This window comes from Gavia stellata, chromosome 13 (assembly GCF_030936135.1).
Source record: "Gavia stellata isolate bGavSte3 chromosome 13, bGavSte3.hap2, whole genome shotgun sequence".
NCBI lineage: Eukaryota > Metazoa > Chordata > Aves > Gaviiformes > Gaviidae > Gavia > Gavia stellata.
The window spans coordinates 1,591,378-1,601,134 of NC_082606.1; the positions used below are offsets into that span (position 1 = coordinate 1,591,378).

Genomic DNA, 9,757 nt, shown 5'->3' on the forward strand with positions numbered 1-9,757 from the left:
GGACTGTCCCCCCACGGCATGCTGGTAATGCTCACTTGTACCAAGCCCTCTTGCACTATAATCGTACGTTGGACTCTTCAAAAGGGCAAAGATGTGGGGTGGCTTTTTTTAAAAAAAAAAAAAGGTTAACAGCAAGTCCTGTGCTTGAGGAAACCACTGTCCCCAGGGAGCTCAGAGGTGACTAGGAGACACAAGCCAGTCTGAGCCAACCATGCTGTCGTAGGAAGCAGGGCATTAAGCCTACCTGGGGAAACTCTCCTCTCCTCGCTGGAAGTCATTAGCAGCTGGGAGACCCCAGGAGTGTGAGGGGAGGGCTCTCGGGCCAGCACAGCGGAGGGCACCCGGCGCTGGGCTGGCCTCCCTGATGTTGCTCTCCCACGATGTGGCCCACCAACGTTGCGATGCAGTCTTCTGAGGTATCAAGTGAGATGATTATTATTTTTTTTTCAATAAAACATTGCACTGCTGCATTGTTCTCCATGAATATACATATTTATTACCTCTTCTTGACAACATTGCTTGCATTTTCTTTTCCTTTGCTTCTGTTGGGCTCTTTTGGTAGCCCTCCTCTCCTGTGAGAAGCTCTGAACCCTCCTTTGAGGGGACGATGCACAGTGTGGGATCTTACGGGACCTTCTCAACACTTTATGCTTTACAGCCATGGACGGTTGAGCCCCACGGAGCTTGGCCAAGGCATGGTGGCACCAATTTCTCTTCTCCCTGTGCCTGCACGTTCCCACATCAAGCATCCTGGGTAGCAGAATGGCTAAACCATTGATTACTTGGAACACAAAGATATGAACCACTCCAAAGCGTGCTGTCGCCTGGTCCCTGTGTCTCTGGAATAGCATCTACAGCTGCTGCTGTAGGCATCAAGCATGCCTTCCCCAAATGGAAGGGCACCGCGTACACCTGTCTGCGGGCCAGGGCACACCGAGGGGCTTTGGGGTCCAGCCAAAGTAACCACCAGCCAAATCCCTCAGCACACGCCGTGCTGGCAGCCGTGCCTGTGGAGAAAGGTGGCAACAACGCAGGCCCAACCGTTGCTGCCTCGAGTGCCGCCTTCCTCTGCACCTCTGTCCACTTACCAGGATCTTGCATAGAAAGGAGAAGCACTGTGCTGCTTCCATGGAATCAACCACCAGGACCGCGAGATGTTCCAGCATGCAAATAGCTGCTGCTGATTTATTCTCAGTACAGAGAAAAGCATTAAAGAAGATGCCACTATTAGCCAAACATAGCATCTTTTAAAAGCAGCTTTCACTGTATCTAAGACAGGGAGAGCACCTGTGGCGTGACTCCCGCTCTTAGAAACTGCTTCACACTGGGATCTTTGTTGGGACACTTTTTCTCCTTCCGTTTCCCAGCCTTAAACATAGTATTTTTAGCATGAACTTTCATTTCCCGTTCCCAAAAATTAGTCTCGGGACACTTGTACTCTGAGAAGAAAGACAAACTTCAAGCTTTCTCTCCCTGGCCTTTGGAAACATGCATTTCCACCAGGCAGTTGCTTTAAAGGTTTGTATGCTAGGCAATTAGCACTGACCAAGATCTATTTGAGTAGACGTTAGGAAAAAACCTAATTCCCACATACTGAACTAACTCCAGTATTTGTGAACGACTGTGCTAAGCTAGATATTGGCACCTGCAATACTGCAAACACCCGTGCGCTTTCAGCTTGGCCACATCTGGTATTTAAGAGAAATCTGGGCCTCTCTGATGAAGACCATTCTCCTCTCTCATTCCTTTCTTTAGCTTTATCACGCAGCCTCGCCCGCTCTTCAGTCTTGCCCGGGAAAGAGGAGAGGGGGCCAAGGCCCCGCAGCCCCTCTCCCCATTGTACCCTCGCGAGGGGCGCCTCAGGACAAGGCTCCATCTTGGCAGCAGGGGGGCCGCACCACGGGCAAGGCCGCCTCCTCCCGCTGCCGGGCCCGGAGCGGCGAAAGGTCCTGGGGGCGTCGAGCTGTCGTTTACTTTGCCCGTTTAATGCCCCCGCCCGAGGGGACGCGGTTGTCGCCGGTTGTTTGTGTTACCGCCGCGGACACAAACCTCAGCCGCCTCCGCGCTCCTTCCCGCCGGCGGCGCGCGCCCCCTCAGAGCCCCAACGGCCAGAGCGCGTGCTCGCCGCTCGCAGGCCGTCGGCCGCGCCCATTGGCCGACGCGACCCTCGAGGCCCCGCCCCCCAGCCGCCTGCCCCCCGCCCCGCCCCGCCTCCTCTTCCGCGGCGGCCAACCAGCGCGCCGCTTCGCTGCTGATTGGCCGCGCCGCGGCTGCCGAGCGAGGGGCAACGTGGCAGCCGCCCGGCGGCTGGGGCCGGCGCCGCCCCCCACCCGGCCGGAAGGTGCCTCCTCCCCCCCCCCCCCCTCCCCACGGCCGTTGGTCGCGCCCGGGCGGCTGGAGCGGGCGGGCGGGGAGCGCGGCGCGGCGCGTACCACTGCGCGGCGGGGGCGGGGGGGCACGGCGGGCGGGGCCGGATGCAGGCGGCGCGGCGGGCGCTGTGGCCGGGCTGTGAGCGGCGGAGGATGAAGGTGCTGGTGGCGGCGGCGGCGCTGGGCGCTGCCCTCCTGCTCCTGCTGCCCGCCGCCTCGCGGGCCGACGAGCGCAAGAAGGGGCCCAAGGTCACCGCCAAGGTCGGGGGGGGCCCGGCGGGGAAGGCCTGGGCGGGCTCGGCTGCGGCGGGGAGGCCTGGGGTGAAGGCCCGGGGTGAGGGGGGCCCGGTTGGGGCGGCCTGAGGTGAGGGGGGCTCGGATGGGGTGGGAGAGGCCTGAGGTGAGGGGGGCTCGGATGGGGTGGGAGAGGCCTGAGGTGAGGGGGGCTCGGATGGGGTGGGGGACCCTGAGGTGAGGGGGGCTCGGACGGGGTGGGAGAGGCCTGAGGTGAGGGGGGCTCGGATGGGGTGCGGGACCCTGAGGTGAGGGGGGCTCGGATGGGGCGGGAGAGGCCTGGGGTGAGGGGGGATCGGGTGGGGTGGGGGAGGCCTGGGGTGAAGGCCCGGGGTGAGGGGGGCCCGGTTGGGGCGGCCTGAGGTGAGGGGGGCTCGGATGGGGTGGGAGAGGCCTGAGGTGAGGGGGGCTTGGATGGGGTGGGGGGCCCTGAGGTGAGGGGGGCTTGGATGGGGCGGGAGAGCCCTGGGGTGAGGGGGGATCGGGTGGGGTGGGGGAGGCCTGGGGTGAAGGCCCGGGGTGAGGGGGGCTCGAATGGGGCGGGAGAGGCCTGGGGTGAAGGCCCGGGGTGAGGGGAGCTCGGATGGGGCCGGGGGCTGGGGTGGGGGAGGTTCAGCTGGGGTGGGGGAGGCCTGAGGTGAGGAGTGCCCGGCTGAGGTTGGGGGGGGCAGCTGGGGAGGTGGGGGAGGCCTGCCCCAGTGAGGTTAGGCCTGGTTGGAGTTGGTGAGTCAGACTTGAGGGGGGTGTGGGTTGACCCAGCAAGGTGAGGCTGGGTCCACTGATGCCCCCTTAACCTACCTCCCTCCGTTCCCCCCCCCAAGGTGTTCTTCGACCTGCGGATCGGTGAGGAGGACGTGGGCCGCGTCGTCATTGGGCTATTTGGCAAGACGGTGCCCAAGACGGTGGAGAACTTTGTGGCATTGGCCACCGGAGAGGTGAGGGGCCAGCGGCTGCCTGGCTGGGCCTCACCCGGCCCCCTGGGAGGCTCCTGCTGGGCATCCTGGGGCAGAGCTGGATGGAGGGAGCTCTAGTCCGTCCCTTTGCCTCACTCCGTTTTCTCCCTCCCCACCCCCAGAAAGGATTCGGCTTCAAGGGCAGCAAGTTCCACCGTGTGATCAAGGACTTCATGATCCAGGGAGGAGACTTCACCCGTGGAGATGGCACTGGAGGTAATTTGGCCCACGGCAGCCCAAGGATCCAGCTGCTGTCTTGAAGCCAGGCGGCAGCCGTGCTCCCAACCCACTACCTGGCTATGCCTGGGGACCAGGGTGGAGCTGGAGCATGGTGCTACAGTGGGGACGGGTGGGCATGAGTGGGCACACAGCTCATAGAGACCTGGCCTCGAAACAGAGCTTGCTGCTGGGGAGGGATAGGCGCAGTGAGGCTTGGCTGGCTGGTACCTAAATGTTACCCCTGTAACTGTGCCCTCTGCCCCAGGAGGACCTGGAGCTCCTCACTAAGAAAACTTTCCTCTGCAGCAGCTGGTGCCTGTGCCAGGCGTCCTGGCTGCCAGGACGCATTTAGTCCAGTAGCAGCAGAGTTCAAACCTTCCACCAGCACTTAGCAAACATTACTAAAGTTGATGATATCAGCATTTGGGCTTGTAAGCTCTTACCAGGTCTGCTCTCACACAGCCTCCTGCTCCAGTCCCTTGGGGACATGATCCTTCCTGCCCAGATCGTGGGGTGCTTTTAGCTCCCTCTGGTAGCAGGTAGCTCATGGTTCCCAGCAGCCCTGCGGTGTTGGTAGTTGGTAGTCCCCCCTCTAGATGTGCTCATGCACCCCACCCAGCCTGTGGAGGCAGCTGCCATCATCCCCCCTACCCTGACGTACTTCCATGAGAGCAACGCGGCCTTTTTTTCCCCCCGCCCTTAGGAAAAAGTATCTATGGGGACCGCTTCCCCGACGAGAACTTCAAGCTGAAGCACTACGGCCCTGGCTGGGTGAGCATGGCCAACGCTGGCAAGGACACCAACAGTTCCCAGTTCTTCATCACCACTGTGAAGACGCCGTGGCTGGACGGCAAGCACGTGGTGTTTGGCAAAGTGCTGGAGGGCATGGTAAGAGGGTGATGGGTGGTAGGGGGGTGATCAGTTCCCAGGGGGAGAGCGGTACCGGGCAGATGCTGCCTGGGCAAGCTGGCTGGGGGCAGAGCGCTGTGGAGAATGGGCTGGGAGGTGCCTTCTGGGACGGGGATTGCACTGAGCTGGCTTTGCCTGTGCCCAGCATTGCCCCGCTCTCACACCTCTGCTTTCCCCAGGACGTGGTGAGGAAGGTGGAGAACACTAAGACAGACAGCCGGGACAAGCCCCTGAAGGACGTTGTCATCGCCGACTGCGGCACCATTGAGGTGGAGAAGCCATTCGCCATCGCCAAAGAGTAATCTACCCTCACAGCTCTGTGACACAGCGCAGGGCCCCACGCCCTGCAAGGGACCCGTCCGCAAAGGGCTGCGGGCCTGGGGCTGCCCTGCTCCCCCCCTGAGCATTTCCCTGTTGTCCCGGGGCAGGTGAGCAGCAGCAGAGCCGCTGTGCCCCGCTGCCCGGCCTCCCCCTCCACCCTGCCGCCTTCCAGCCAGCCAGCGGGCAGGACGGGGCGCTGGCTCCTCTTCCCATCACTTTTGTAAGAAGCACATGCACCAATAAATGTGACCAATGTGTTTTTTAAAGAGTCGCCTCTCCTGCTCTCGGAAGGGTGCAGATCATTCAGCATCCCTCAAACGGGTGCATCCCTCAACCCTCCAACTCCCTTCTTTCGCCTTTCATCAAGCCGAGAGTGGCACCGCAGTTGGCCCTGGATTTGCTTTGCAGAATTACAGAGCACAGCCGTCTGCCGGTCAAGCCCAAGTGATTTATTGCACCAAAGTCCAGATGCTGAGGGGTTTTCCAGTGTGGTTCAGCCTCCGAAGGCTCCTACTGCAACGCCAAAACACCAGGGCAGAAGGCAGAGCTCCTGCTCTCCCAACAAAGGTGCTTTGGATGGTGGTGGGCCTGGAGAGCAGCTGTGCCTCCTACTGTACCCCTTGGCTTCTCCCCCTGTTTTCCTGCCCCATCCCAGCTCCAGCTTCTCCAGAGGGGAGTTATTTTTACCGCAGGGGTCCTTCCCATTGCCCGGCAGCTTGCCACCGTGGCCCTGGGTGCTGGGGGGGGGCAGTGCTCAGGAGCCCAGTGGGCTGGGGGCTCGGGGTGCTGCCTGGCAGGGGGTGCAGCTCGGGGGGATGTAGAGGCCCTGCAGCACCCCGCTGAGGACGGTGTCAGGGAGCAGGTCTGTGAAGAAAGGGGAGAGCTGGAGCAGCTTTGTTTCCCTTCCAGGCTCCGTCAAAGGGAAAACACATTTTTGGGAGACCAAAAGAGCCTTTTCCCGTGGAGGCTTTGGGGACCAGCACCCGTGGTCCTGCCACTTCTTACCGGTGCCCGGGGGCTGTGCGTAGGGGTCGGTGTAGAAGCCAACGACTGGCCGCTGGGAGGGCACATGGCCGGTGCTACCATGGGAGAGGGGATGTTGGCACCCAGCGAAGTGTCCCGCTTTCACCCCAGGTGACCCGCCATGTGTCCCCCATCGCCCCTCCCGAACCCCGTGTCTTGGGGTGATTAACACGGGAAAGGGGGATGATCCAGACACCGTGCGGGATAAACCAGGTGCCGGCAGAGCCTGACAGCACCGTCCACCGCTCGTCTACTCACAGGGGGCTGCTGGCCTTGGGGTCTTGCTGGCAATGCCGCACCTTCAGGAAGTCCAGCACATCCTGAGGCAGCTCCTCGTTGTGGTACAGGACACCCTGCCGTGCACCCAGGGGAGTCAGCACCCCCAAAAAAAAACCACCACCCCACAACCCAAAAGCCACTGCCAGCCGGCACCTCACCCGGATGTAAAGCTCCAGGCCCTGCCGGCGCTGCTCCAGCACTTTGGGCATCCAGTTGGGGACATGGCGCGGGGGGAAGTCAGGGACCTTGCAGGTCTTCTTGATCTAGGGTAGCGCATGGGGGTGACATCATGGCAGCACGGCCCATGGAGGAGGAGGCTGGGCCTCCCTGCTCCATGGACTTGGTGTCCTCTCCCCGTGTTGTGTCCAACCCCGGTTCCTCCATCCCCCCATGTCATTTCCCCCCACCCACCCACCCACCCCTGCAGTGCCGGGAGGTCTCACCCGCTTGTGCAGTGCCTGGAACTCACTGTAGCGCTTCACCACCGTGTGCCGCCGTCCATTGCACAGCACCTCCACCCTGAACACCTGTGCGGTGGGTCAGCCACCATGGCCTCCATCCTCATCATCAGCCTCCCAAGGCAGGTAGGGGCCTCCAAACCCTGGGGCAGGTGGGGGGGGCACCCCAGGGCAGGCAGAAACCTCCAACCCCACCCTGGGAGAAGTGGGACCACCCATCCCTATCCCTGGGGCAAGCAAGGACCACCATCACATGAAGCAAATGGGGACAATGTGGGGCAGGCAGGGAACCCCCTATACCCCCCCCCCCCCACCTCCCCCCCCCACCCCCCCCACCCCCCCCCACCCCCCCCCCCCCCCCCGCCCCAAGTACCTTTCAAGGGCAGAGAGTGCCCCTGCCCCCCCAGCAGAGACCCATGGGGACAGTTAAGGACCTCCACTCCCCAGGGCAGATGGTACCATCTACCCACCACCCACCACCCCCCCCACCCCCACCCCACCCCCCCCACCCCCCCGAGGCAGGTGGGACCCCTGGGACCAAGCAGGACCCCTGGGACAGGCAGGACCCCAAGGCTGTGGAGGGCAGGTGGGGCCCTCCAGCCCCTGGGGCAGGTGGGGGCACCCTGGGGAGGACAAAGACACCCACCTCCCCCTACACACCCACCCCCCCCCTCCCCAATACTACCCCCCCCCGCCCCAGACAGATGCGACACCCCACCCCACCCCCCCCCCACCCCCCCCCCCACCAGGGACTCTGCCACCCTTTCAAGGGTAGAGGTGTCCATCTGTTGCCCTGTCATCGTCTCCCCCTCCCCAGCATCGGCCTCTTGGGGTACGTGGGGGACCCCGGCAGGCACTTGAGGACCACCAACCCCTGGGGCGGATGGAGGCACCCCCCCCACACACATATTCCACCCTGCTCCCCCACCCTCCCCGGCAGCGGGGACCCGCTGGGGACACTCAAGGACATCCACCCACCCCGGGCAGAGAGGAACCAGGGGATGGTTGGGGTCGTGCACCCCTGGGCAGGTGGGGACATGCACCCCTGCAGCAGATGCGGTGCTCAGGGTCAGGGGAGATGGGACCCCAGGGTCTGATGGGGATCCCCCCAGCTCCCGGGTGTCATAGGGATCCCCCAGGCCAGGGACACCCCCACCCCCCCCCCATTCCAGGGCAGAGGATGTCCCCGACAGGGACCCAGGGCAGGCAGAGACCTCCACCCCCCCCGGGGTATGTGGACACCCCCCCGGGGGACACTTAGGGACCTCCAACCCCTGGGCCAGAGGGAGAAAACCCCACCGAGATGGGTGGGGTCCCCCAGGGGAACCTGGGGGGGGGGCCGCCAATCCCCGGGGCAGGTGGGGACACCCCAGGGCAGACAGGGACACCACAGGGCAGACAGGGACCTCCCCACTCACGGCTGCCAGAGAGGACCCCCGGACCAGGGACTCCCCCTCTTTCGAAAGTAGAGGGTCTGTGCCCCCCAACCGGCGGGGACCCCTGGGGACAGGCAGGGACCTCCACTCCCGGGCCACGTAGGGGACAACTGGGGACAGGCAGGGACCTCCACTCCCGGGCCACGTAGGGGACAACTGGGGACAGGCAGGGACCTCCACTCCCGGGCCACGTAGGGGACAACTGGGGACAGGCAGGGACCTCCACTCCCGGGCCACGTAGGGGACAACTGGGGACAGGCAGGGACCTCCACTCCCGGGCCACGTAGGGGACAACTGGGGACAGGCAGGGACCTCCACTCCCGGGCCACGTAGGGGACCCCTGGGGACAGGCAGGGACCTCCACTCCCGGGCCACGTAGGGGACAACTGGGGACAGGCAGGGACCTCCACTCCCGGGCCACGTAGGGGACAACTGGGGACAGGCAGGGACCTCCACTCCCGGGCCATGTAGGGGACAACTGGGGACAGGCAGGGACCTCCACTCCCGGGCCACGTAGGGGACAACTGGGGACAGGCAGGGACCTCCACTCCCGGGCCATGTAGGGGACAACTGGGGACAACTGGGGACCTCCAACCCCGAGGGCAAAGGGAGACAACCCCCATCCACCCTCCCCGGGCAGGTGGGGACCCGCTGGGGACAGCTAAACCTCCCCCGCCCCGCCTTAAGAGGGACCCCCCCCCCCCCCCCGCCCCGCCGCGCTCCAGAGACCCCCCTCCATAGCCCGAGGGCGCCCCTCACCGTGTGCGCCTTATCGGGGCTGCGCGCCGCCGCCTGAGGCTCCGCCGCCGGGATGGAGACGGCGATCATCGCCCGCCGCTGCCGCCGTCCAGAGAGGAGCGGAGCGGGGGGGGGGGGGGGGGGGAACCGCGGGGCTCTGCGCCGCCGTAACCTCCCGCAGACTCCGGGGACGAGCTCCGGGACTGGGGTCAGCCCCGCTCCGGCACAGCCACAGCCCCGGGGCACCCACAGCCCCTGGGCACCCACAACCCCTGGGCACCCACGGGGGGGGGTGACAGTGGGGAGCCCAGAGCCAGGCCCCAAGGGAGGGAAGGTGCAGCCCCAAGCTCCAAATCCAGCACGCTTGAGGAGTGGTTTGGAGCCTGGAGGTACCACGGGGGGAGAAGGGACAAGGGGAAAGGAAAGTGGGAAGTCAGCACGAGCTGCCTTTCCCTTTTTTTAAGGCAGAAGAAGGGGTATGAGTTTTGATGAAATCCAGGGCTGGGTCTTGGGGAGGGTTTGAAGGAGTAAGAGCCACCCCTTGGCTGTGGGGGAAAGGAACACCACAGTCCCCACACTGGCTTCTTGGGGGCCAAGTCCCCCCCCAAACCCCAGGGAGTGGGGCCACTGAACAGCCCCGCTGAGCTCAGATCCTAAAAACAGCCACCCCCAGGCTCGTGCTTGGAGTGAGGCAGAAAGCCAAAGCTTAATCAGGTGGCTGGGGCAGTGCCCAAGGTCAGCCCCTGGCTCAGTCACAA

General features: G+C 64.0%; 2 protein-coding genes across 2 annotated transcripts; one reads left to right on the plus strand and one right to left on the minus strand.

The window, feature by feature from the left end:
- The first annotated feature begins 2,474 nt into the window (after positions 1-2,474).
- On the plus strand, positions 2,475-5,443 carry PPIB (peptidylprolyl isomerase B). The gene is made up of 5 exons (XM_059824188.1): positions 2,475-2,630; positions 3,485-3,598; positions 3,739-3,832; positions 4,539-4,723; positions 4,924-5,443. Exons 1-5 carry the CDS (start codon positions 2,475-2,477, stop codon positions 5,044-5,046), a joined length of 672 nt encoding a protein of 223 aa, XP_059680171.1. The 3' UTR covers positions 5,047-5,443.
- A 50-nt stretch (positions 5,444-5,493) lies between these two features.
- Positions 5,494-9,092, minus strand: SNX22 (sorting nexin 22). Its single transcript, XM_059824189.1, has 6 exons — positions 9,021-9,092; positions 6,811-6,894; positions 6,526-6,630; positions 6,347-6,441; positions 6,071-6,144; positions 5,494-5,929 (listed from the first exon to the last, which is right to left on the minus strand). Exons 1-6 carry the CDS (start codon positions 9,087-9,089, stop codon positions 5,820-5,822), a joined length of 537 nt encoding a protein of 178 aa, XP_059680172.1. The 5' UTR covers positions 9,090-9,092; the 3' UTR covers positions 5,494-5,819.
- Between the last annotated feature and the right edge of the window lie 665 nt (positions 9,093-9,757).